Here is a 27,982-nt window from a genome sequence, read left to right as displayed (position 1 = left end):
GAAAATGGCATAAAAAAAAAACAAACTAATAAAATAAATAAAATTCAACTAAAAAGCAGAACTCATTTGCTTTATGCAAAATACCGTACATTTCTTTAGATTTTTGGGACCAGAGTTTTGAGCCATTCACCTGTGTGTGAATTTTTCCATTCAATCCAGTGTCACTCGGTATCAGACTCGCAGTTGCGTGCATATTACATAATTATATGTCGCTACCCTGACCTCTCGTAAGGATCGTATTGTTGTGACCGTCTTTCCATACACACACCGAACAAAGGCGCCCACGCAATCGTGCTGATGTTTACATCTGGCGCGTTGCCATGGCGATCACGGAACCTTTCATCCCCTGCTTCTGATGCTCCGGGATTTTGCTGACAAACTTTTTATGTCATAAAACAGAACCAATCAGCCACGAGACCATCGGCGGGGCTCGTTCTCTCTCTTCTCCTCTTCTCTCCTCTCTCTCCCCACCCCCCAGGCTTTCTCATTCACAATCCCCCTTTTTTACCATCCAGTTCTGCTGTTCTCCGGTAATAGCTGTTGAGAAGAGAGAGAGACTGTGAGTGAGATTCAAGCCTTGCCCACGCAAAGAAGTGGGAGACTGAACCTCTCCCTATGCTCTCTCTCTCTTTCTCTCTCTCTCTCACACACACACACACACACAGTCAGTGTATCATGCTTGCACTGTGTGGGCTGAGCTGAGCATTCCTGTCATACAGTAACAGTCTCTCTGCCTCCGCACTCTCTCTCTCTCTCTCTCTCTCTCTCTCTCTCTTTCCCTCTCTCTCCCTCTATTTCTCTCTTTCCCTTTCCCTCTATCTCTCCTCTTTCCTCCCTCTCTTCTCTTTCTCTCACACATACGTTCCAAATACACACATTAACACACTTATACACTTTCACAGAACAGAGAAGGACCCTCGTAGAGGAAGTCGAGATGGTGTGGAATGTGTGCCCTGGTTTTATTAGGTAAGTTTTATGATTTCCAACACATCGTTGTGTGAATTGTGTGCGTGTTAGGATGCTTAAATGACTGTTTGTTGGAAGATGAGAGTAATTTGTGTCTTTTCAGGCTCTCTGTGTGTCATGTTTAGTCAGCGCACCTCTGCGGATGCGGATATTTTCATTGGGCATCACTACAGGGATTACAGAACACTTTTCCTAACAGACAAAATGTGTGTGTGTGTGTTTGCAAGCGGATGTGTGAATGAGTGTTGCATTTACTCTATATAGGTCTTCCTCAGGCAAAACCTAATCTCTGATTTGCATAGAGTTGAATTTTGCAGAACGGATGAACGTCACCCCTTACCTTCTTTACCTGTCGCTCTCTTACGTCCTAATTTCTGTCGTGACTGAGGCCAATCTATTCAGCCCTAACGCCCACACATTAAGCCATCACATTCTGTGTTTCTTCTCCTTAATTTACTCTCTCTCTCTCTCTTTCTCTCTGCTGTTCTCCCCTTCTCAATCTCCCCTCTCTTTTAACATCTGTGTGGCACTCGCGCCTTGAGTCTTTTGCACACCCTTCAGGAGGATGCTCGCTCCAGATTTGTGCTTTGGCCCTTTAAAAGCAGGCAAAGTTTCCTGGTGAACCATTTTTCTGGTTGCCATAGTGATGAGCGAGGACTTGGAGAGGTGCAGTGGTACTGGGATGCAGTGACAGCTCTTAGCATGTGAATTCTCACACTGAGATATGGAGATGCACTGAGGCTCTGAACAGAGACGGTGATGAGGTGAGACGCCCACGCGCACACACATCATTATTGCTCACAGTGCTCTTTGGCTGATCATACTGTCCCTGGATCTGTATATAGAGGTGACAAGAGCTCCAAAGGGGGAGAAAACCATGTGGGGATGAGTGAGGGATGAAGGGGATTTGTGAGTGAGTGTGTGTGCAATGATGAATGTCGGAGTGTAGTTATTCTACGCAGAAGTTTTGCATTTAAAATTTGTAATAGAGGGTTGCTACTTTGAAACTTGACTTTAGGGGAATATAAGCCGAACTAAATGACTTGCGTATTAGGAATACATTTTAAATAATGCGTTTAAAACTTGCTCTCTTTAGAAACATTGCTCTCAGAAGGTGAGAAACATCTTAAGCGAAAATGATGTTGGTATGACATTTCAAGCTGTTTCCTTCAATATGGTTGCTATACCTCAAATTGTTTGTTCTTGCATTAATTATTATGCATGCTATTTGTTTTTTATTTACATAGATCTGAAATTGAAGTTTAAATGTAAAAGTATATTCAAATTTTTTTTTTAAGTACAGGACTATTTCAGTGACCGGCAAGGGATGATTCTAATTTAAATTTTTTTGTGTAGTTAAACGTGTAGAGATTCTGAAAATCTTTAAAAATCTGTAATTAAATTTGTAATTTATACCATTCATTTTAGGACTTTGGACTGATTGCATTAATGGCTGACGGTGCAGAAATTAATTGAATGAGTAAATTTGTGATATTGATCATGTGACTCATGTGTCACATGTTCTTACACTGAAGCTCAAGATGCTTTGTGGATCATCTCAAATCATGCTGGAGAACATCATAAAGTCTGACACAAAAGCAGCCTTTGTGCTGATAAAACTAAAGAAGGACAAACCAAATACAAAATTATTGCTAAAATTATCATATTGATAAAAGAATGTGTAATGGAAAAACATACTGAATTTGTAAAAAAAAAAAAAAAAAAAAAAAAAAAAAAAGGACAAGCCTTTGGTCTCCACTGTATTAAAACAAAAGAAAATTAATTTCCTTAAATGAAAAAAAACAAACAAATGAATGCATTTACTATATCTACTAGATTTACTAGAGCTCTCAAAGATTTTGAAAGCGGCTGCAGTCTTATAAGTTCAGTCAAGTTCTTACCCACAGATCCAGACGCTAAGGTGTGGCTTACATAACAGAAGCAGCACACTCATGTGATTTCTCCTTGATCTGATGAAATCAAAAGGAAATGAAATCTATCAGGACTTTTTGCCACTGTCATCTATCACAGCACCTTCATATGCAATTTCAAATGTCGATATATTCAGTATTAAAGAACTATTCTACAATATTAGTGCTATATTGTAATTGCATTAGAGGCCCATCTAATGTGCGGTGGAAATAGAAAACGATACTGCTCTGTAACTGCATGTGTGTGAGATTTGTAGGAAGGAGTGTGGGTGTCAGTAGCCTTTATTTCTGTTCCACATTCATGTGTGTGAGGTGAATTTTTGTATCGCCTGAGGAAAGAGTGGAGTTATCAGAGGCGTGCAGCCTTTCCTATACTTCCTGCAAAAACATCCCGAGGAGCCTCGGCCCAATCCAGCCAGGAAGAAGGGCAGGAAGTTAGGCTGAGATCACGGGAAGTAAATTACAAAGCCAGAAGGGCTTAGTATGAAAACAGGTCTAATGGAAGTTTCTGGAGACTGTAACAGTGCTGGATTAAAGAAACGATAGTGCTGCTTCGGATGTGTGAGTGTGCGTGTGTGTTTGTAAGTGAGAATATGTGGGAGTTGATTCTGTATGTAAAATTGATAGGATTATGAAGGCTTTTTTTATTTCTTCATTCAGACTGGCATCATTTTCAGTGTGACCACAACATGCTTTGATAAATGCATTATCCAGGACTATGCATAAATAAAATCTCTTATTTATTCAATCAAAGGATCACATAATCTGTTGTTGCTACATTTTATCCATATTAAATTTACAGTGACACTTAAACAGGCTGTATTAGGAATGACAGATTTGTTGACCACAACCAGAATTATTTGTTTAAGCGCAGCCTTACCTGAGGTGTTTATAGAAAGATGTTGGTGATTGGTCAAGATGCTAAACTCTGGCTGCTTACTGGTGGAGGTCCTCGAATGATGCTTTTGGTTGGTTGAGATGGTTTGAGATGGTCTGGAGACCTTCCTGCTGTAATTTCCTCTTGGTTTTCCTGCTCGGGAATATTCAACATCAGGGTTGGGCTTCAAGTGTCCTGAAATCTCAGACCACTGAGGGAGCGCCAGGATATTCGGCCCTGCTTTTTTACAAAAAGAAAGTGCGCATTGTGGAATACCGACAGTAAACCGTTGGAATAAAGACAGAAAAAGTTTGAAATATCTGCAAATTCACAGGAACCTCACATGGGAAGTCCAGGTCAAAGGTGAACTCCTCCTTCTTTCCTTGTTTTCAATACATCTAGCTTGTTAGTGGTGTTTGCTAAAGAAATATTACTATTGCTCGTTCCTACTGCTGGGGATTTTAACAAACCACTAAATATCAAAATACTAAACTTTTGTATGCAATTTGTCTGTTTTGCAATATAAGAAATATGGAACATTAAAGAGAGCATGCTATTTTATGATGAGACTTATGGTTTTGTCTGCAAGATGATAAAACTTAAGGAAGGAAACTTGCCAGAAACGTGCCTCATGGGTGGATACTACACTCTTATATAAATAAAGGTACAAAAGCTGTCACTGGGGTGGTACCTTTTGAAAAAGGACATGTTTGTACGGTATATTTTGGTACCTTAAACTAATAGGTACAAAATGTACTTTTTGTGACAGCATTTGTACCATTGTTTTTGAGTGTACTCAGTACACCCTAGCAACCACTTAACAACTTCCTAGAAACCACTCAGAACGTCTTATAGCATCTTAGGAAAAGCTGGGAACTTCATGGGAACTTTTGTTATGTTTTCTTCTCTAAACAACATTACCCTACTAAGGTACAACTAGTAAGGTAAAAAAGTACTGTATTTAAAATACATTTATTTCATACTAAGTATAGTGCAAATCTATTGCCATATTCATTTCTCAAAACTGTCTAAATTTGCTAAAATTAGGTAACACTTTAGAATAGGTCACAATTGACTTAACTATGACTTTTCCCTTAATAAATTCTTCATTTGCTGCTTATTAATAGTTATTTAGGTAGTTGTTAACTTTAAGTATAGGGAAGGATTAGGGAGGTAGAATAAGGTATTAATATACAATACACATTTCTTAAAATTAAGCTTAAAATGTGTTTTAATGTCACTATTGATCAGGAATGTGTGATCTTTGAATAAAATGGTCTCTAAACGCAAGATATAGATACTAAAGTGTACCTAAAGAATACTTGCAATAGTTCCACTTTATCAAAAATAATTCAGTTTATATTTAACTGGACTTCAGCACTAGTTCGGCACAAGTAAGCACAAAATTAGTATCAATTTAAGTATACCAGTATAATATACAAAAAGTACAACTGCAGGTTATTTTTATTCAGTACATGGATATCTAAATGTATTTGTAGTATATTTAGAATGACATAAACATATTTCATATACATTTTAGTTTGTTTATTTGTAAAAGAATTTCTATATGATTTTATGTAATTGATTATTAGTAATCACAGACTTTTTTTTATCTTGGTATTTTAATTCAGCTGAATCATAACATGCCATCTCAGATCTTAGTTAGGTTTCTGCTAGTCGTATAATTTAACAATGCTGATGCAAATGATACTTGCTCTTTACGGGGATTTTCCATCTAATGTTCTCTGTGACAATGTCTGTTACGTAATAGAGGACTTCCCTTCTGTCTCTGTGGACAATAGTCAAGAGTGTCTGAAATGTTTTAGCTTGTGTGCGATTGCATTGGAATGAGTGAGTAGGTGGACGGCTACATGTGGCCGGCTGTGATAATAGTATGGTAAAAGAATGAGGCATATTCCTCCACTGATTCTTAGCGTGGCTGAAAATGTACAAAGTATTTATCCCTCTGAAGCATGCAAAATGAATCTTTTAACTTCAAAACAATAACAAATAATTCTAAATGTTTATATCTAATCATAACAGTGCATTTTCACTGCGATAAAAGATAACAGTCATAAAGTAGGTAAATCAGACATGCTGACTGTACCAGTCAAACACAGAACATTTACATAATGTTAATTAATGGATTCCATCAAATGAATTCAGAACATTCTTTTTAACATTGCTGGAAATAAAATTCACAATAACATAACAGGACAGACATATAGAATTATGGAAAATGGTCTAACGTAATTGTCTATGATGCTTTGGATACAACATCACACCCTGAATGGTTAAATTACTTACTGTATGCTTCAGAGGGTTAAGTATTTGAAATGGGTGTCAAGAGTTCAAGAGTGCCGGTGGTTTGTTGCTTGTGATGCTCCAAACGGAGGGATGACGGTGAGTGTGTGTGATTTTGCACAGCTGTCTCTAAAGAGGAAGTGGTAGCGCACCAGAACAAGCAAAGTGCTGAGTTGCCATGGTAACTTGGGATGCAGGGTTCCCTCAATTTCCATTATTCCCAAGTGGATCTGCTTCACAGTGTCCATGGCAACCACTCACAACCAATGGAGTTCCTCTCTCTCTCTCTCTCTCTTTCTCACTGTCTCTGTCAAACTCTCTCATCCCGTTATTTTATCTAGATTTGTGGTAAAATGTCATCTCCATGCTTACGTAAAGATGTGACACTATGACATTTATGAGCCTCAAATGCACACTTCTTACTAGTTTGCAGGTAATCTAATACCAGATCTCCCAAACGCAGTACATTAGAATGAGTTTGACAGGTGCATGTTGTCTTGTAGGGTTGTGAGGCCGGCGTGTTGAGCAGAACGCACACACACTCACACACACACACACTCTCCCGGAGCATGCCTATCAGTCCACCTGCCGACGGCAAACATGAGGCTCTCGACCGGCCGCGGCAACAACACACCCCTACCAACGGTAATCACGGAGATGACAGCATTCGGGTCTCTCCTGGGACTAAATCTACCTCCGAACCTATGGAGGATCTCCACGGAAATGCAGTTGTCATCCGCATCGGAATCCCTGATCTGCAGCAAACGGTGAGAGCTCCTCATATGCATATGCAGGCTCACTCTTTTCTTTGAAATGGCTGCACTGCAGTACAGGAGTAGAGAGTGGCAGTGATTGGTACAGACCGAGTTGTTGATTCTGCGTGGGAGTAAGGGGTGTGTGTGACAGAGGCTTACAGCATGTCGTCTACATGCACGCATGTTTCTGCACAGGGATCCAGTCACTTGTGCTGAAAGATGCCGCATGCATGTCGACTGCATACATATTGTCATCCAAAAGTGGCTTGACCTTTTTTAATTGCTGAATAGATTTGCATGTGGAGCGTGTTTACATAATCTTGTCAAACACAAAAATGCAGACATACCTTTTTCTTCGGACAGTCTTTTAGGAATCCAGCGTAACACGCTGCTCCCTGTCAATGTCCAACGGGGGTACTTTGAACCTGAGTTTGTATCTTGCACTAAAGAGGTGATGAACTGAGAAATCAAAAATTCCCTTAATCTTTCGATATTTAAAAGGTCATTGCGCTGTAAAGACAACCTGTAAGTTTCAGAACTCAAAACTTTCTTGTCAGTCTAAAAACAGCTTAAAATGAAGGCAGTCTGCCAAAACAACAGCTTTTGGAATGTTCTACTCAATGATGTAATAGCGTGGATAAGCACCGCCTCCGCAGAAGATGATCAATACATGCTTCTACATCACTGCCTTTTTAGCCCCACCCACTGATTCGCAGGAGAACGCAGGTCTACACAGAAACCAATTGATAAACTGTGTTTAATTAACTTTACTTTTAACAAATTGCCAGATCGCATCAGTAAGGTCCTTTGTTAAGGATGTAGGCTGTTACACATCTGTTAGCCAATCATAGCGTTTACAAGTCTACAATCCACCACGCCTATTCAAAGAGAGCGTTCTGAAAAGGGGCCTAAAACAGGATAGAAAAAGGTTTATTACTTTTAGATTATGAAGTTTTTTATGTAAAAATCTTGATAATATCAGATCTCAGAGAGCAGTACAAAAAAAAAAAAAAAAACACAGGCAGTTCATGACCCCTTTAAACTTATAATTTTCGTCATCTGCTTCTCCTATTATAGAAACTTAAAAATACAAAATATATTTAAAGAAATAGTTCACCCAAAAATGAAAATGTTATTAAAATGTACTCACCCTTGAGCCATCCAAAGTGTAGTTTATTTGTTCATTGAAACAGATTTGGGGAAATTTAGGGGATTCTCTGCAGTAAATGGGTGCCGTCAGAATGAGAGTCTGATAAAACCATCACAATAATCCACAAGTAATCCACAAGATGTTCATCAGCTAATGTCTTCTGAAGTGAAAAGCTGTGTGATTGTGAACAAATCCATCATTAATACGTTTTAATCTTCAAACCATTGCTTCCAGCTAAAATACAAGTCCTCTATCCATAATATTGCTTTCTCCAGTTAAAAAGGCGTCTTGTTTGAATCCTTACATAATAAGGACAGATCAAGCACTGTTTATATGCCAAAACAGTCCAAAGGAAATATGACTTTCAAATAAGTCATCTTAATAATGGATTTCTTTCAAACAAACAGGCAGCTTTTCACACTCACAAGACATTTATTGATGGACGGGAGTCATGAGGATTACTTGTAGATTATGATGATGTTTTCACTCTCAGGCTGCCCAAAATGTAGTTTATAGAAACAAACTCATGTACATCTTGAATGGCCTGAGGGTGATTTCTTTTTTTAGTGATTTTTCATTTTTGGGGAACTACTTCTTTAAACAGTGCACATCTTGCAAACACCATTTCACTTCGCTTTCAGTTTATTCAAGTAAGAACAGTTTAGCACATTCTTATTGACTGATTATGAATAAACAAGAACAAATAGTACAGGCCTTGATCTCAGATAGATAAATTATTTAATGGACAGGTATTAGTTAAAATTTACTATTTGCTGCTGTAAATATTGTGGCATTTCAAGACTTGATGATTGTACAGTAAATTGTACAGGAATAATTAAACTAGTCAGAGCTGTGGCGCAGCAGTTAGCTCATGTAATCCAGTCACTTTAAGCCTTGGTGCTCAAATAGGTGATGCAGGTTTGAGTCCAGCCTGCTACATATCCTCATAAATATCGCCTTAATATCTAATTTCTGTCAGTCTTTATAATTATGCATAAATCCCAAAATAAGAGCAAAACTAATGTAGGAGTATGATGAGTTTGTAATATATGTGTTTTCAGAAATGCCTGCGATTGGACCTTGAGGCTCCAGTGTGGGTTTGTAAGCAGCGAGTTCTGGTCACTCTGACACAAAGCCTGACCGATGTGCTTAACTATGGCCTCTACCTCCCTGCCTTTAACGGGCGCGCCGGAAAGTTCCTTGATGAGGAGAGATTGCTCAGGGAGTATCCATTCCCTACGGTCACACCTGTACCGTACCTAGAGGTGCACATCCTTCTGCACTTATTATATAATTAGGTCATGTTGCAATTATTTTCATTTACCGGTTTAATTCATTTGTGTGACTTCAGTTCCGTTACAAGAGGCGTGTTTACACTCAGAGCCATGTAGATGACAAGCAACTGGCCAAACTACACACCAAGGTAACATTTAACATTCATCAGTTTGTTTGGGGTTGGTACGGATATTTTTCATATTGAGAAAGGGCGGATTGAAAGGATTTTTAATGAGTGGAAGACTTTCTTTCAAATGAATGCTGTTCTTTTTACCCGCTGTTTCTTAAACATTAAATCAGCATATTAGAATCATTTCTGAAGCATCTTGTGTCACCGAAGACTGGAGTAATGCTGAAAATTCAGAATGAATTACATTTTAAGAATATTAAAAGAGAAAATATTTATTTTAAATGGCAATGATATGTCGCATATAATAAATATAGCCTTCTAATAAATATAGTAAGAAAATATCTTACTAACCCCAAAGTTTTAAACAGTAGTATTTAAACTTATACACAAAGCTACTGTTCTAAATGCTGAATCTTTCCCATAAAGAAAAACAAAAACAACAACAACCTTGTTATCTAAAACATGCTGTAAGCTATTTGTTTTGGTCTTGAGAAAATTGCATGTTTCTCTGTGACAGTTCTAGACACTATAAATGCCAAATAAAGTCATGGGAGCAGCCCAAGCTTTTTTTAGCCAAATAAAAAACTAGTTAATTAGAAATGCTCTCTGTCTGTGAATCGTTTTGTGCGTTTAATTTTGCTGACATTGCATTTGCTGACATGTCTTTAAAGGATGGGTTTGAAAGGGCATGCGGTTCAGGTTAGCAAAATGGCAGAGGTTAGCAAAAAGAATGTGAATTGCTTACATTGCCTTTAAAATGAACATCATCTACAGTTTGGTTGCATTCATTATTCTAAGCTTAATTATTCTAGCCAAGGTTTCTTGCAGCAAAATGTGTGACTCTTTTTTGATTTAGAATTGTACGGACTGTTCTCATTCCATGTCTTTAAGACTTACTTAAATATAACTGCATGACCTCTAATCATTTGGTTAATATCTTTGTATGTTCATTTGCTCCAAAAAACTGAATAGATAAAAACAGCAACTATCTGTTGTGAACGTAGTATGTCACTTCCTTGTATTTCACTCATTTCTGTTGCTGCCAGGCCAATCTAAAGAAGTTTATGGAGTATGTTCAACAACGGTGTGTGGACAAGGTCTGCAGGTTTCTAGAGAAAGGGCTGGACCCCAACTTTCATGATGCTGACAGTGGGGGTGAGTGCTTTTGAGTATATGGTGTGGTGTGTGGTGGTTTTTTTGTAATGAGAAGTCACAGTCCTTCATTAAATGTAAATGCATGTCCCAGTCACCTTTTCTTGGTTAAATTAACATTACGTCCACTATCAGAAAAAAAACAACAATTCTATTGTACGTTTTTACATTAATGTAATCAGTATTCTATGTATTATAGCCAAGTATGAATTTCAAGTCAAGTCTTATTTTGACATATCAGATTGGTTATATCTAGGTGTGTAAATTGATTACTAACTTTTTTATTAGTCTTCCTATCAACGTCACATTGTTAATTCTGACAGATTTGCAAATGCGCATAAACAGGAGAGGTGGGATTTATCTCATGAACCAATCGCAGTTGAACATAACCAGTCATATTCAATCTTATCACAAAAGAGGCATTGCATTTCCCCCATTAATACTCAGTTACGCTTTAGAGGACATGTTTAAAATCAATGGGCTCAAGGGAGGCTAGAAAGGTGCGGCAAGTGGTGTTTAGAAAAACATGTTTTTATAAAAATATTTTAATGTTGTCTTTTGTACTATTGGTGTTGTTTTATTTTTGTACTGCATTTTTTTTGAGGAGACGCTCTCTCCCTTGCCCCTGCAGTAGAAAGCATCTAATAGCTGCTATTTTGAACAAGACTGGGTGAGAGTCTTGGCAAAGATTATCCTTGAATAATAGTATAAATGTTGGTCTGTTCCTCACATAAAGCTTTCATACAATTTCAGAAGTCATACAATTTACTTTTATGATACTTTTAGAGTGCTTTTTGGAGCTTAGGGATATGTTTCACAATCTACTTTCAATTTGTAGAAAAGAGCAAACTGGACATTTTGCCAAACATCTACATTTCATGGAGTATACAAAATAATACAGGGCTGGAACAATACGATTTTTCATCTGACATGAAAAATAGGTGGACTACCGCTTTAAAGTTTGCCTTGATTAGCATGCTTTCGTGAATGTAAATTTAGGACAGTGCTAATCAGCAAGGACATCCGACAAAAATCAGCCAATCATTTATTCGCCGAAACATTTAGCATTTTTAATCATCTCAGCATGTGCGATGTTTCCAGAATCTCCTCTCACTCTCGTGGCCCAGCTGGACACTTGTGCCGATCTGATTAAGGTGTTGAGGAGCGGAGGAGCCCATCTGGACTTCAGAACCAGAGACGGCCTGACGGCGCTGCACAAAGCGGTCCAAACGCACAACCATGTAGCATTGACTGTGAGTTGATGCACTTTCCCTCCCACACACACAATCCAAAGAAAGACTCATCCTTACACAACTCATCACAAGCTGTTGGGAGCCTGTGCACATATGTCCGTCATATTTCGTGTGCTATCCGCAGACATTGTTGGATCTGGGGGCGTCTCCGGACTATAAGGACAGTCGTGGGCTCACCCCCCTCTATCACAGTGCCATGGTTGGGGGAGATCCGTACTGCTGCGAGCTGCTGTTGTACGATCATGCCCAGCTGGGCTACAGCGATGAGAACGGCTGGCAGGAGATCCATCAGGTAACGTCTGATGCTCAGAACTCTCTCATTACACGTAAGAGAGAAGAAAATCTCCCGTAGCTTGAAGTTTCATTCTCAAGCTAGACTAAATATATCCTCTTTATTATTTGCTACACCTGCAGCAGTGGGTGATCGGAGCGCGTGCGTGCGTGTGTGTTTTTGTGCCATAGGCTTGTCGTCATGGAAACGTGCAGCACCTTGAGCACCTGTTATTCTATGGAGCGGAGATGAGCGCTCAGAATGCCTCAGGAAACACAGCACTACACCTGTGTGCCCTCTACAACCAGGTACGCGCACCCACAAATACATACGCACACATTCTCCATCAGATATGCTTTCTAAAACTATATATGTCTGTACAGTTTTTAAGTAAACACTAGGGAGTATGTAGTATGCATACTTGTGCCTTTTTGTAATGTGCACTCATGCATAAAATATGAGGATGACCTGCTACATATGTCAAAATGTGTGAAAGGTAACTATAGTGAGCGGAGTTGAATACTGTAATTGCACCCGACTCCAGCTTCCTCCGCTGCTGTGACAAATGAACCCGAAGTGACATTAACTGCATTAACTTTTTTAACATCATCTGTACTCTACATTAACATGCACAAGTTCAATTTAAGTCAGACTAAAACATTAATTTTGTAATTATGAGAAAAATTAAATGCTTCGGTTTGAACAAATAGTGACAATGTTTGCAATAACTTTGATATTGTTTGGTTCATCTCTCCATACACATTTGCATTTTGCCTAAATATAGGCTACTGTGAGATTGGATATGTATTTTCAACAAAGAACAAAATATAATAATGTGTACCAATTTACTTATTCATTTATTTTTGCCCTGTAGCACACACAATTGGATTTTGTGGATTTTACAACACAGATTATTGTTTAAGATTAGTTAACTAAATTAGTTAACATGATCTAAGAATGAACAATACTTCTACAGCATTAAGTAATCTTAGTTAATGTTAAATTCAGCATTTACTAATGTATTATTAAAATCACGAGTTTTGTTTGTTAACATTAATATACTGTGAACTAACATAAAGATTAATAAAGAGTGTTTTTAGTTCATTGTTCATTGTTTGTTCATGTTATTTAACTAATTAATACACTTTCCTGTTCTTCTTACTATTTGTTTTATTACAAATGATGTTTTTAGGATCCGCTTCCTTCATCGCTTCCTCTGATGGATTTATAAAAAAATCTGTAATATAATAATATATAATAATTTTTAAATATATATTAGTCAGTATCCATACTTTGCAGTAAGCCATATGCTAGTATTTCACTGCAGTTGTATGTCGTTCAAGTCACATATAAAACATACAGGGTGTTATAACTGTAATGTCTCATGTTTTTTTTCGTGCACTCAGCACCTCTTTCTTTATTCTTTCTGCCATATCTACAGGAAGGCTGTGCTAGAGTTCTCCTGTTTCGAGGAGCAAATAAAGAAATCAAGAACTACAACAACCAAACAGCATTTCAGGTATGAAACATCTCTCAGATGTTTTGGATCAGCTCTAGTTCATTTCTTATTCCTTAAATCATGTTAAATAATACTTTTTTCCCCTTATTTTCATAGGTTGCTATCATCGCAGGGAACTTTGACCTGGCTGAAATCATCAAGATTCATAAAACCTCAGATGTTGGTGAGTCTAATAAGGATTTAGTTTGAATTGCTTGAAGCATCAGGCCTTGAATCTTGGGTCTATTTACTCAGCACCACAACACCATAATAAGTTTTCGTGGGTTGTCTAAATGAAATCAGTTCACTCCAATTCAAACCCATTATTGGGCATCATTTCAAATAAAACCTCGATTTATTATCTAGTCTAGTGGATACGCCACAAGTGCACCTTTCAGAGTAAAAGCAGAAATGACAACACAAGAGCGTTTGATCACACGAAGCAGAGTAACTTTATCACAGCCTGTGTCAAAACAATCCATAAATGCAGGATTTTTTTTTTACATTCCAGACAGATCTAGATCCCGTTCCTATCAGCGTTCTAACTTTTCAATAAGTGATGTATTTGTAGCATTTGTCATAGTAGTGTATGTGGGCTAATCTCTTTATGATTTGTGTGCGTTTCTCTTTGTAAATCTCAGTCATGCTCTGTGTGAGTCATCTGTTTGTAATTTTTGTGTGTGTTTTACGTGCTGATCTTTCTGTCCGGTCTTTGTTGCATTTGATTAACTCTCCAGTGCAAATCCGTGCTTCACGCCCAATTTGTGTGTGTGTGTGTGTGTGTTTTTTTTTCCAACTCCACAGGTTGTGGCTCTATAACACAAAACTGTGTGTTTAAAGTGGTCGTATCATGACAAAAAAACTAATTTCTTTCAGTATACTATGTCCTACCTAATCTAAAAAGGGGTGGGGGGGGATATTTTCTTATATGAATCAGATACAATTACATTTAGTTAACAAGTTAACATTTTATCATTGTTTATAAGATTTTTTTTTTTTTTTTTTTTTGCAGAATGCATAAAAATAAGGAGAATAAAATAGATTTTTTTCATAGTAACATTTAAATATATGTCTCAAAACAGTGACTGCATTGTGTATTGCCTACTCAAGCATCAATGTCTGTCACCTGTTGTGATAGTTGTGCATGACTCACACAGTCGCTCAATACCTTATTACGTTCTCAAGCATGCTGGGAAACCATGAATTTAGTAAGATTTAGTGTCCACCTTTTTCCTGTGTTTTTTTATGGACATAGCTTCCAGTCTCATCCACGTCCAGCTATTTTTAGCTGTACGAAACAGTTAGTTTTGCTGCTTGATATTGAAAATCGGTGCATCCAATCACGTTCATGTATTATCTTTATTGTGAGCACACTGGTTTGTAGTGCAATAAGTTTTACTGTTTACCGCATGTTGTTATTTTCCTTGTTATTTATCTATAGCGTCTGACGAACAAGAAGCTTCACCCATAGCATTACTTTGGTGTTCAGGAAAAATGTGGATAGAGCAGGGACAGGGACAAACTAGTTACTCGTTCACAACTATCACAAAAGACTATATAAGCAAACACTGATATGTAAGGAGACACATTATTAAGAACCAAGTATTGTAAATGTATAATTTTTCTTGTATTTATTTGTTCTTAATTTTACATTATTATTTTGGTAACACTTTACAATAAGGTTAATTAGTTAACGACATTAACTAAGAATAAACAATACTCCTACAGCATTTATTGAGATACTTAATTGTAGTGTTACTAATGCATTATTAAAATTAAACGTTTTTTTGTTAAGATTAGTTAATGCACTATGAACTAACAATAAATGGTTGTATTTTTGTTAAAATGTTAATAAAGTTGAATAAATACTGTAATATATGTATTGTTTATTGTTTGTTAATGTTAGCTAATGCATTATCTAATGTTAACATGACACCTTATTGTAAAGTGTTTTTAATTATTTTTAGGTAGCATTTTTAGGATCTGTTTTCATTAACACAGTGAAGAATATGCAGTCTTTTTTTTATAATATAATGTATGTAGCACTTCTTTTTTATTTGTTCTTCTGTAGTTTTGTCCTGTTGTTTGTAATTATTTTCTTATTCTAATTCAATTGCTGACTTGTCTTTAGTGAGCTTGAGGTTAGTTTTTTTTACACTTACATTAGTTTTTTGTGATATGGACACTGGTGACGATATTTATGCAATTTATATGCTATCAAAATCTAGATGTTTTAAAAGTAAAAATAACTGTATTGTGATATATACCATTACCATGAAATAAAATCACATGATATAAAAACTGGATCATACTTATAACAACAATAATAATAATAATAATAATAATAATAATAATAATAATAATAATAATAATAATAATAATTAGTACTAGTATTTATATCCGTTTTAATTATAATTTCTCATTAAATATTCTTGTGTTTTTTAAATCTATAAATAAATGTATAATAATAACACAAAAACTGCAAATCAATATAACCATTTAGAGCATTTACCTTTGAAGTGTTAAAGGTACAGTAGCAAAATGGCACGTTTAATGATAAAGGGACATGAAAAAATAAATGACTTTGTTTCGTATGTCAAACATTTTTGAGGTTTGATATGACCTCTTTAAAGTCTGTCTTTATTTATATTTACATCTGTAAACCATGAACCATCAATGACTTGCAGCCTATACATGACCTCCACCTGACCATTTCAATCTAAATTAATTGGACTTTTTTTCATAAAACAGCAGCCATACGCATTTTAAACCATATTTTTAACACTGGGGCTCACAGATGGGGTGCTAGTCTTCAGATTATGAGTGATTTCTCTCTATCTCAGCCTGATACAGGTAAATCTGTTCTGCTAGTCTCTTTCTTCATGATAGATTGGACATATCCATACCAGCCTCCTGGAGAGAGTTCATCCATTCGACAAGCGAAAATGGGTTTTATTCACAACTGATAGGATTCTTTGAGAATCCATTCCACATGAATTTTTCAACGATTTAGGCTACTCCTTTCTTAATAAACGGCACACCTTAGCTGAGTTTGAAATACACCTTTTCTGGAAAAATCTAATCGTGATGGAAGAAAATAAACACTGTTTCCGTGGCACTTTTAAAGAGTTGCTTTGTTTGAATGACACAGCAGGATATTAAACTGGATATTAAAAGACTGCAATTTCCAAATGGTTCTCAGATGTAAATACATAAGTTTAAAAGTGCATTTTATTAAATATAATGTGCAGAAGTAAGGGCCAAATTGTGTTACAGCACAAATACATATCATTTCCTTTTCCATAATTGATGTGTGTGGTGTTAATCTTTCGTTATGTGCACGTCTGGTATCTTCAGCAAATTTACATGGTTTTATATTACAAGCATGAAAATCAAATTGACTATAGCAATATAAATATCGCTAGGCTCTGTGTGTGTTTACGTAAATTATGCATAACTCTTTACGTGTCGTCGTCTTTCTGTAAAAGTGCCTTTCAGGGAGACCCCTTCTTATTCGTCTCGGCGCCGCGCTGTCTGCGTATCTCCACGTCGCTCTCTAATGCGATCGGCCAGTGATAATGCTCTAGATGAGAGTCTACCAGCTCCCTCTCCGGCCCCGTCCCTCCGCAGCCTGCCCCCGCTGGAGCCCGACGATACCGCCCCGTCCCAGCGCAGCCCCCAGACGGCTCACACTCACACACGCAGCCTCAGGAGACACACACGCTCTGGAGGACACCTCAGGTGCGGAGCGGTCCTTCAATTATATTAAACCAATATTTCCACAAAATGAGAGCTGTTTACCATAACATTTTGTTTAATTTAAAGTTTAAGTTTTGTTTTGATTAATACTTTTTTTCACAATTTAAATTATTTAGATGTTATTAATTTATTTACGGTTCACTTCAGGTGTGGAGTCATCCTTGATTTATAGAGTTATAAAGACCGATTTCTCCTTAGCAATGATTTTTCGGACACAAAATGAGATGCTTAACAATATATATTTATTTAATACATATTTTTTAATTTTTTGCATTTTATTTAATTTATGTACACCTCATGGGCAAGTCATCCTTGTTTGCTTTTCTATTTCAGCACAAAATTAGATATTTTGCTACACGCCCAGATTGCTCTTTTCCATAAGATGTCTTTTTTTATAATATATTTGCTTTATTTTTAGTTTTTTTTTTTTACATTTAAATAAATATATTAAAATGTATATACTTTTAAATATACTTTTTATTTTCTATTTAAACACAAAGTTCTGTATTTATCAACATGCCCCAACTGCTCTTTTCAAGAAAATAATATAAATAATATTTTTTTATATTTTTATTCATTTAGGTGTAATCATCATTTTAATTTTTAGCTAACTTGACTTATGAAACAAATCAAAAACGTTTTTCCTCCATTCATCACAATCAAGTGGTAATTGAGGTTCAGTCTAAATAATTATAAATAATAAAGCACTGATTACCTGTCACAAAAGACAATATCCACCTCAGAGTTGGTTGTTAATCATTTCTGCACACGTGTTTGCTCACCGCAGCCCTGGCAGTCCTGTACAGCGAGAGCCGAGTCCTCCTGCCGTGTCTCGAGGGCCCAAGCGACGGCTGTACAGTGCGGTGCCCGGCCGAACATTCATCGCTGTCAGCTCCCACACTCCACAGGGCGAGGGTGAGATCACACTCAACCGAGGAGAGAGGGTCAAAGGTCAGTCAGCCAGCTTCTCTGTGTGAGATGCAGCAAAAAGATCACATTATTTTTATGCTGGAGTTTGCTACGATCTGTGGCATTCTCAATATTTCTTCAACTATGGGCACTTTTGGCCCTGTGGATTTTATTAAACGAATACCATTTTAAAATTCTCTAGCCTATCGAATGTGTCTACTCACAGTGTTCAATAGCGAATATACATACATTACAGGAGAACTGTACTTTCATGAACTAATTAGGAATAAAATGACAGACTGTCTTGCAAAAGCTCATAATTCATAACTCATTTTTTTTGCCCTATATACACACAAAAAGTAATTTAATAAAATTGAAAATAAAATATTGGTTTTGTTTCTGATACACACACACACACACACACACATACACACATACATACTTTAAGGCATTCAGAAAAATAAACTAAAGTAAACTAAAAAAAAGTGCCTACCAAGAGAGATTTAATGTAATCTGCAAGTAAATAAATAAAAAAGAAAAAAAAAACAGTTAGTTTTAATATATCTGGGAAAAGACATGCCTGCAGTTAAACATCCATAAATGAGCTAAATATATGAAATACAGCATTTAACAGTTTAGATGTGTCTCCACCAGTGCTAAGCATAGGTGAAGGTGGATTCTGGGAAGGCTCAGTTAAAGGACGAACTGGCTGGTTTCCTGCTCACTGCGTAGAGGAAGTCCAGATGAGACAATACGACCCACGACTTGGTCAGTGCACATTCACACACCTGCATTCAGAAGCATTATTTTAAAGCTTTCCTCAGTTCAATGTTCAGATCTTATTGTTATTGATGTGCACACTCATCTGTTTCTCAGAGACAAGAGAGGATCGCACCAAGAGGCTTTTCAGGCACTACACTGTTGGCTCCTACGACAACTATACCTCTTACAGGTATATTCAACTAGATAAATGTATATATGTAAATCTTGAAATATGCACAGTACACATATTGTAGAAATCATACGAGTAGAGCGGTATTGCGCTTTTCCAACCATTGCCTTTCTCTCTCCTTCATCCTGAGTAAATAAAACATGGTGCCAGTGTAGAGGATTATGGGTATGGGAGGGGGAATCTATGAAGACGGTGAGTTCTGGCAGTGCAGCACATCTGACTATTGACTTCTATAAATTCACAGTGATTATGTTATAGAAGAAAAAAGTGCAACGTTGCAGAAGAGAGATAGCGAAGGATTCGGCTTTGTGCTTCGGGGAGCTAAAGGTCTGGAACGTGCTCGCATTTTTTCATTAATAACATTCACATACAAATGCAATAATTAAATGCTCTTTTTTTGTCAGCTGAGACGCCAATAGAAGAGTTCACACCTACTCCTGCTTTTCCTGCCCTGCAATACCTGGAGTCTGTGGACCTGGAAGGGGTGGCGTGGAGGGCAGGGTTAAGGACTGGAGATTTCCTTATAGAGGTTAAAAAACCTTTTGATTTATGCACACACACTAAAGCAGTGATTTTCAAACCGTATATTCAAAAACTGGTCTAAATTAATCGTTGTAATTAACAGAAAAAAACAACAACATTTAAATGATTTGACTCATCTGAAGAAGTCACATGAGATGTCTGTCGTTTGGTTAAAAATTACAAGCTCAATTAAGAAAAAAAAAACATGCATGAATCATTCATGAACAGTAGCATGCATTTAAAAAAAACGATTGGTTGTATTTCAATTTCACGCTGACGTTTTTAGACTGAAAAATGTCATCTTGCTCCTGCTGGGTTTCTATCGGCTATGTGTTACATCTGTCTCTAATTCACACATATCAGGTAAATGGGGTGAGCGTAGTAAAGGTGGGACATAGGCAGGTGGTATCACTGATTCGGCAAGGTGGAAGTCGGCTAGTAATGAAGGTGGTGTCTGTCACGCGTAAACCTGACACTGGAGACGTTGTCCGCAAGAAAGGTTCTTATCCTCATTTTATTAATGCATGCATTTTTCTTTTTAATTTGAATGGACGTCAGGAATTAGGGAATCCTGCAAGATTTAAATATCACATTTCTTGTTCTTTCTGATAATTAATTAGCCCCACCACCTCCCAAGAGAGACCCAAGCACCAGCCTGACCCTGCGCTCAAAAAGCATGACTGCAGAACTGGAGGAGCTGGGTAAGACCGATGCTCATAAAAATAAACACGGATGCACACACAAGGATTATGCTAGGTCTCAGAAAAGTCGAGTTGAAACAGATTATGTTATTATCTTTGAGGGCATAGCACAAGCTCCTTTTTTTTCCCAGGAACACTAATGGAGAAATACATGCAAATGAATGTCTTTTCTTTCTGTGAGAATGATACAGCAGTGAAAGGCGTGTGAATGATTGTGCTTTGCTCATTCATTGCTAATGAAAAGTGACCATCTATTACTCAATCTATGAGCTAAATCAGGAACTATAGATTTGTCCTTCTTGTCCACAAGCGTCAAGGAGAAGGAGGGGAGGTAAGATATGAAAGCAGTCTCACGTTAACGATGTCCTTTACTGGTTCTATATGCTGATTGGCATGTGATGTCATGGATGGATTTATCTAACCTGTTTTTTTAGCTTGTGTGTTGTTGCCTGTGACTGCGAAAAATTGTAAAGTCAAAGTATGTGTACGTGTTTGTTTTTCTTTTTGTGGATTGTATTCAGCCATTATGTATGTGTTTTGTGATTTACTTGTGACTGTATATATGTTTTCGTGTACCTTTAGACTATGTATATATTATACCCTTGGGATCTGTGTACTTGTATTTTCTGGTGCACTTGGTGACTGTGTTTGGTCTACTGTGGTTTGATCAGGAAGGACTGTAACACTGATCAAGAACGTGTATTAAGTGTTTCTGTATGTGTGTGCATCTGTGTGTATCCCTCACAGAGAAGTTGGATGAGATGTTGAGTTCGCCCAAAGAACCGGTTGTAGTGATGAGGCAGCGTCCAGGGGATTCAGACTCCAGAGCAGCCACTGTGAAACAGAGACCAACAAGTCGCCGCATCACACAGGCTGAGATCAATGTGAGCTTGATCATAATTACATTTTTTATGTATGTTATAATAATGCAAAAGTTATAATATTGTTTTAATACAAACAAAATACAAGAGCCCTTGTTATATATTAAAATATGTAGTTTCTTATATACTAAGCATTGTATGCAACAGATGGTGCATATCACCACTATAGTGCAGTAGCCAAATTGTGTCAGTAAAGATTTTGCTGCTGATCAGTTTTTGTTTATAATGCATATTGTCTTAAGTTTAAAAAATGAATTTTGCTGTGACAGCATTTTCTGTTTATTTCTTTGATCAGAATCTGTGATTTGTTTGTTGTTCTGACAGTAACTGAATTCTGGCCAGTATTTGATCATGTATTGTTTTTGTTTGTGTGTAGTCTCTGTTAGAGAGGCAAGGTTTGCCAATAAGTTCCCTGGCTGTGGACAAAAGTCACATGCAGCTGCCTCGGGGAATGTCAAGAACCAAGTCATTTGGTAATGTGTCATTAGCACATGCACAAATACAAACATTCTCACAAATGTTTCCTTACCATAAATAAACATAAAACAGTGATATAAGGGGGTATTAAAACATAATGTTCATCAGAATTTTGAGGGGCTGGTTGCATAAACTAATTTTAAAAAGGTAGGTTTTATTTTTATTTTTTACTATGTATTTTTTTAATTACTTACGAAAAGGTAGGTCTAATTTGAATCCAAAAAGTAAAGGTCAATGCACATTATATAAATTTATTGACTGTTGTGTCAATCACGTTTACACACTGCCTCCCAAATTTTCGTCTATCATTAAAAAGAAAAATCTAATCAGGTTAAATTTTCGGCATTTTCTCATTTGTAGCAAACATTTTGATAGGGCAATGCATAGCTTTGAAAATGCATACAAAAATTTCGGACTCAGACCATTAGACTGACTACCTCTTGGCTAACTACTACTTGGTCAAACTAGTTTGTAAGACAGTCTTAACACAGTATCTGTTTATGCAGCTGACCTCTTTGATCTTTATTCAAAACAATACAATCACAGTCTCATCGAAAAAATGTTTTACAGGTGCACCTGAAGATGAAAGAATCTCAGCCCTGATTGGAGAGCATCGCTTTCCGAGAAGCTCTTCGATGACTGACAGCTTTAGACAAGATAGTATTCCACCCCCTCCACAGACAGCTCCTCCACCACCTCCAACTCCCTACTTCGTAGATTCAGGGCCACCTCCATCCTTTCTTCCACCTCCGCCCCCTTCTCGCACTACCAATCAGAGCCGTTCAAGCTTCCGCCCGGGGGCGGAACCCAAACTCCATGGCCCAGTCACAACAGACCGCCAGAGAAAAACTCGCTCCATGATCATTCTTCAGGACACCACCCATTTGCCAGTGGAGCCTGCCCCTATCGCAAGACCACAAACGCCTACCTCTGGAGCGGTTCCACCTGAACGTGGTCGCAGGCGTGGACCACCTGTGGAGAATCCGTATGCTAACGTAGGTCGTCTAAGTGCAGTCTACACTCCTACCAAGCCCCAGCGTAGAAAGAGCCCCCTAGTTAAACAAGGACCAGTTGAGGAGGGAGCTGCTACTCATACTAGTAGAGACCCTTCTCCTTTGGGAGGGTCACGGATTCCCCACAGTAGCCGAGCAGAGCAGTTCCAACAGCAAGTTCTCTCTGAGCGAGCTAGAATTACGCCTCCAGGGGCCCGACGCAGACCCAGCGTTTTTCTATCTGTAGAAGGGGGCGCGACTGAGCCTCAAACAACTCCGTTACTTTCTCAGTCACACTCAGTGGATGAGTTGGCCGAGTTGCCTCCACCTGCACCAATGCTTTCCCCTGGTCCACCACCAGGGGGCACCACTTTTATACACCCTCTAACAGGTCGACCATTGGATCCCTCCTCACCTCTAGCACTTGCACTGGCTGCACGAGAACGTGCCCTTAGTGGCCGGAATACACCAACACCTACGCCATCGCCCACACCTTCACCTACTCAAGGTCGAGCAGTGGAAAGACCAGAGACTGAAGGAGGAGCAACACCACCTGCTCCTCTTGAGGCTCCTCCATCTAATTCATGGAGAGACGAACCAGTCAGCATTACAGAAACGGCAAGCCAAGTGACTAGCGGTAGCCCAGGGTCTGGACGAAGCCTGGAAGAGGTACTTGTCCCACCCAGCGTGCAAGGTGTCCAATCTGCGCTGATGGATACAGAGCATACCCCACCGGCAGTTCCACCCACTCTACCTTCCCCTGCCCCTACCCTGTCAAATCTGACTGCTCGAAGTTTGACTATGAGCTCAGAGGAGGAAGCAGAGCCTTACACAGTGACACTACCCCCTGCATTACTCTCGTCCAGTGATGAGGAAACCAGAGAGGAGCTTCGAAAGATAGGTCTCGTGCCGCCCCCTCAACCTTTCGCTAATGGCCTTCTAATTAAAGAAACACCCAAAGCCACTCTAAGCATTTCACCTAGCGGATCACGGCCATCCATTGCAAAGACCTCTTCTGGGAAAGCAAGCGATTCTACGGCAGACTCTGGGGTTGAAGACCCACATATGGAGACCACCAGTACTGTTTCCACAGTCTCCAGCATGTCCACTTTGTCTTCGGAGAGCACAGACTCTGCCCATGCTAGCAAACCACGTTCTGGGGTGGGGCGTGGTCGCCCCGCCCATCTCAGGGACCCACTGCTTAAACAGTCATCAGACAGTGAGCTGCTTCCACACCCACCCAGCACAGGCCCCAGCCGTCCACGCTACCTATTCCAAAGACGTTCCAAACTCTGGGGGGAGGAGCCCCGGGGCCCGATGGGTGGGTCTGATGAAAGTCGGCCTGCTGCTATGGGAGCAGAGTTGCTAAGCAAAGACACACATTCTCTGGGGGAGGAACCACCAATGGGAGCACCTCTTGACCCTGGCAGGAGGTCACCTGTTGGAGGCGCTAGGTAGGAAAGACTTGTTCAAAACTGCACCAACTTAACAACAGCAGCACATTTTGCACACCTGCATGAAACACAGCACAACTTTCAATATCATTTAGCAATACACCCACTTGACTTTTGACACCCTTAGCCACACACCTGGTTAAAACTGCCTATCCATAACACACGTGTGTGTGTGTCTGTATGTCCTTGCAGATGTGAGGAGAATGGAGAAGAGAGTAAATCGTAGGTTTTTAGCTCTGTGGGTAAAAACAACTCCTTGTCTAACTAACTTTCACTAAACCCTTTACTGCAGCCGTTAATCAAGCTGCAAATGCTACTGTGGGCTTGTATTAAAGGCTTATGGTAGTTCATTATGCAGTAACTGAGGCATTTCAGCTTCTGTCTGTCTTTGCGCAACGAAACTGGAATTTTCAGTCTACCGCTGAGGGCCAATCAAATTGTTTTTTCATAAAAAGTAAATGAAACGAATGTTGAATCTACATTTAGTTTGTATTGCTGCATTGATTGTGGTAAGTTTATTGCAGCAAGTTTCGGATGTTTACAAAATGAATACTGAAAGCATGCTGTGGTGGAAATACTGTGAAATGCTAATGCACCATTTTTTATACCCATTCTGAGGACTCCAGTTTTATATTAACTGCTCTAACTGTCATTTTATTGCATTAAGTTCTCTGCATGCTCTGCACTATTTAAATCCCAATGCTTAGAGCATTGGATCCACTTTCCTTTTTTCTCACATTAGCATCCCAGTAGTTTCCTAAAAGTACTGCAGTTAAAACTCTACCTTTGTTTACTTCTTTATTTCTGTTACACCTTCCCCTCTTATATTTTTCCTTTAATTGTCTTTTATGTTTTCGCTCCCTCTCTCTTAGACTCTTTAGTAGTCTAGGGGAGCTTCACACCATCTCTCAGCGGAGTTACGGCACCACCTTCACAATCCGGCCTGGCAGCCGATACCCAGTGACCCGTAGGACTCCAAGCCCTGGAGCCACACCAGAACGGAGTGAACCACTGGGGCCTGTCCGTACATTCGGCCCTCATCACCATCATCACACAATCCTCAAGTCTTCTAGCCTAAGTTTGCCCCAGGAGCCCAAGGAGGTGCGTTTCGTCATGAGGAGTGCCAGTGCTCGAGCCCGCAGCCGTTCTCCTTCCCCCTCTCCATGCGCCTCCCCCTGCCCTTCACCGGTACTGGGAGCCCCTCTCTTGGCCCTGCGGCCATTCAGACAGCGCCCCCTAGCACTGTGGAGTAAGTATGACGTGGGAGAGTGGCTAGAGAGTGTTGGACTAGGAGAACATCGTGCCCGTTTTTTAGAGCATGAGATTGAAGGCGCCCACCTGCCTGCACTGACCAAGGACGATCTGGCAGAATTAGGGGTGACACGGGTGGGACACCGAATGAACATCGAACGTGCACTGAAGCAGCTGCTGGAGAGTTGAGGAGAGCCAAAATGCAAATGATATAGTCCTATCACTAAATAAATTTTAATCATTAAAACTTAAAGTTATTCTGAAGTCTAACGCCATAGATTCCAACCCACTTTTTTTTTTAGCATTGCTCAGCCCTTATATAATATAGATTTTACCCAAGCAATGATTTAACTCCCACAAAACCCACCATGTTTCTTCACTAGATTGCCACCTACTAAGAGTAAAAATAACATGCTGGACAGGAGTGTGGACCTACTGCGCAATATCTACTATTTACAGCTACAGGTCTAAGAAAATCAAACTGGCCATGTTTTTAACTGGGTCTTCTGCACAATAACAAATGATTTAGCCAGCAAGCAGCCATTTCCTTCACGTGCCATGTTTTACAATCAAATGATGATGATGAAGGTGTGGCAAACATACAGACTCCTCTCACATTATCAGAGGAAATATCTTCACCGTCTGGATTTGTGTGCATTTCCTGCTTCCAGGAGAGAGACTTCTGTGTTTTAGAAAGCATTGTCAACTTGAATGCAAAGGGAAAGGAAAGAGCAGAAACCTCTCCTGTAAACAATGCCAATGCTTCCAAGTGCCCGGAATTTACAATATGTTCACCGACCATCTTGCAACTCAATAGTAGATAGCCATGTTAATGGTGATTATAAGATGCGTTACAGTAACTGGACTTGGCATGTGAATGCAACATGTCCAAGTAAGAAAGGATCTGACAATCTGCCCTAAACTAGGAGAATAAAACTTCTCCCAATACAATACAAGTGTGGCCTTGAGGTAATACTGCCGCCATCTAAAATTTGTTAAAGATAGATATTTTCAGTCACTACATTCAATTTTATATGTATATGATATATATGGAGTTATATATTCAAAAAAGAAGAATGTATGAGAATAAGGTGAGATATACTTGTCTTATGCCCTGTGAGATTGTGTCATATTTGGTCTTACTTTATATTTGTTATTTTATTTGTCAACTATCAACCAATACCCTGACATGAACGCAGTTACTCTTTTTTCCCCATGGTATAACTTGTGATTTGTGAGTTATAAACACCTAATCTTTGGACTAGTTCATGGTCAGTTATTTAAGAATTTCGTAATTACGGACAGACCTTTTTTGTCTATTATGAATAAATGCTCAGTAAGACTGTATGTAGAATAACTGTTTCGTTTAAACAGAGGATTTGAAATACTATGGGTTGTAGGAATTTATTTGTTACCTTTTGTAAATGATAACTCAGCATCAGTCAATCATTTCATGCTGATCAATTTGTGAATTCAAGACGTAACAATGTTTCTTTGCCATGATTTGGTTATGTATTGTGCAATTACTCATTTAGGATTTAATTCCTATCAAGTCTTTTAGTTTAGAACAATATGAGCAAAATATGCTACCTAAGGGCTTTTAACATATATAAATTAACTTGTTATTAAACATGTTTTAATGCAGACTGCTAAGCTGGTGAATTTGTCTGATCCCCAGTTATAGTCAAGTCTACAACTTAAAGTAATAATGTGACACATTAGTTTATGGGCCTTAAAAAGCAGTGTATCCCTGACCATAATGACAAGGGAATATTTTCTGCTTCAGTAAAAGTGTGAAATTTTCTTCTAGTACAACCAAATTACTAAAAGTAATCTGATTACAAGCATATCTACTGTGAATACAGTTATTTTTCCTCAGTTTCTTATTTTAAAATCCCCCATATAAATCAAGCAAACTTTGAGATTATGTTGTGTCAAAAAATTATATGGTAACTAGCTTGACCGGTTTGTTGTGTTTGGTAAAGCTGGAACAGTAGGCGTTGCTGTGGTTTACACATTTAACTAACAGTTGAACTCTGCCAACAGAGGAGAAAAATCCTCACACTTGTCACTCCTCCGGTTGGTCAATTTGCACAAAGATGTGGGTGCTACTGTTTATAAGCCATCTGCATAAAATATTACTGTACTTCCCTCATCTGTCCCTGTCCTTCTCCCTCTCTTCCGATCCTCACTCATTTACACTCTCAAACACAAATATGTAATTAATTATTAGTGTAAGAGAAGGGTGTGGCAGCCATGTTCTTTTAGTTTACCACTTTTAGGAGCCATTTCCTCTGTTGATGACTTTTTTTTGTATTATTTGTTGGATGAAGTGATTTGAGGATCAAGCTTTTGGACATGTTTGCTTTAAAACAAGAAAATGTACACAAAAATATAATTTGACTTGTCTGTTATTAAAGATCATCTCTCAGGCTGTGGGGATTAATCAAAGAATACATCATCTTTCTGTGGAGAAAAAGGAGATTGGGTTCATTAAGATTTAAGATATTGTGTGTGTGTGT

General features: G+C 38.5%; 1 protein-coding gene across 8 annotated transcripts; it reads left to right on the top strand.

Annotated features, from left to right (window-relative positions):
- Nucleotides 1-59: 59 nt before the first annotated feature.
- Nucleotides 60-27,911, top strand: shank3b (SH3 and multiple ankyrin repeat domains 3b). Of its 8 annotated transcripts, XM_043237714.1 has the most exons (25): nucleotides 65-966; nucleotides 1,070-1,730; nucleotides 6,582-6,845; nucleotides 9,045-9,248; nucleotides 9,335-9,406; nucleotides 10,435-10,543; nucleotides 11,642-11,793; nucleotides 11,918-12,085; nucleotides 12,256-12,372; nucleotides 13,506-13,583; nucleotides 13,680-13,746; nucleotides 17,051-17,303; nucleotides 18,109-18,272; nucleotides 18,885-18,998; nucleotides 19,107-19,182; nucleotides 19,427-19,509; nucleotides 19,587-19,711; nucleotides 20,068-20,203; nucleotides 20,325-20,405; nucleotides 20,716-20,736; nucleotides 21,153-21,289; nucleotides 21,663-21,759; nucleotides 22,334-24,209; nucleotides 24,402-24,431; nucleotides 25,082-27,911. In XM_043237714.1, exons 3-25 carry the CDS (start codon nucleotides 6,648-6,650, stop codon nucleotides 25,647-25,649), a joined length of 4,926 nt encoding a protein of 1,641 aa, XP_043093649.1. In that variant the 5' UTR covers nucleotides 65-966; nucleotides 1,070-1,730; nucleotides 6,582-6,647; the 3' UTR covers nucleotides 25,650-27,911. The 8 variants fall into 8 exon arrangements, with proteins under 8 accessions (XP_043093655.1, XP_043093653.1, XP_043093649.1 ...); XM_043237720.1 differs by lacking the exon at nucleotides 1,070-1,730 and having other exon boundaries at nucleotides 60-966; nucleotides 24,402-24,451; nucleotides 25,082-25,210; XM_043237718.1 differs by lacking the exon at nucleotides 1,070-1,730 and having other exon boundaries at nucleotides 61-966; nucleotides 24,402-24,447; nucleotides 25,082-25,219.
- Nucleotides 27,912-27,982: the final 71 nt, after the last annotated feature.

Source organism: Puntigrus tetrazona, chromosome 4, assembly GCF_018831695.1.
Source record: "Puntigrus tetrazona isolate hp1 chromosome 4, ASM1883169v1, whole genome shotgun sequence".
NCBI classification, from domain to species: domain Eukaryota; kingdom Metazoa; phylum Chordata; class Actinopteri; order Cypriniformes; family Cyprinidae; genus Puntigrus; species Puntigrus tetrazona.
The sequence above is the reverse complement of the archived record's forward strand: the minus strand, read 5'-3'. Positions and strand labels throughout refer to the sequence as shown.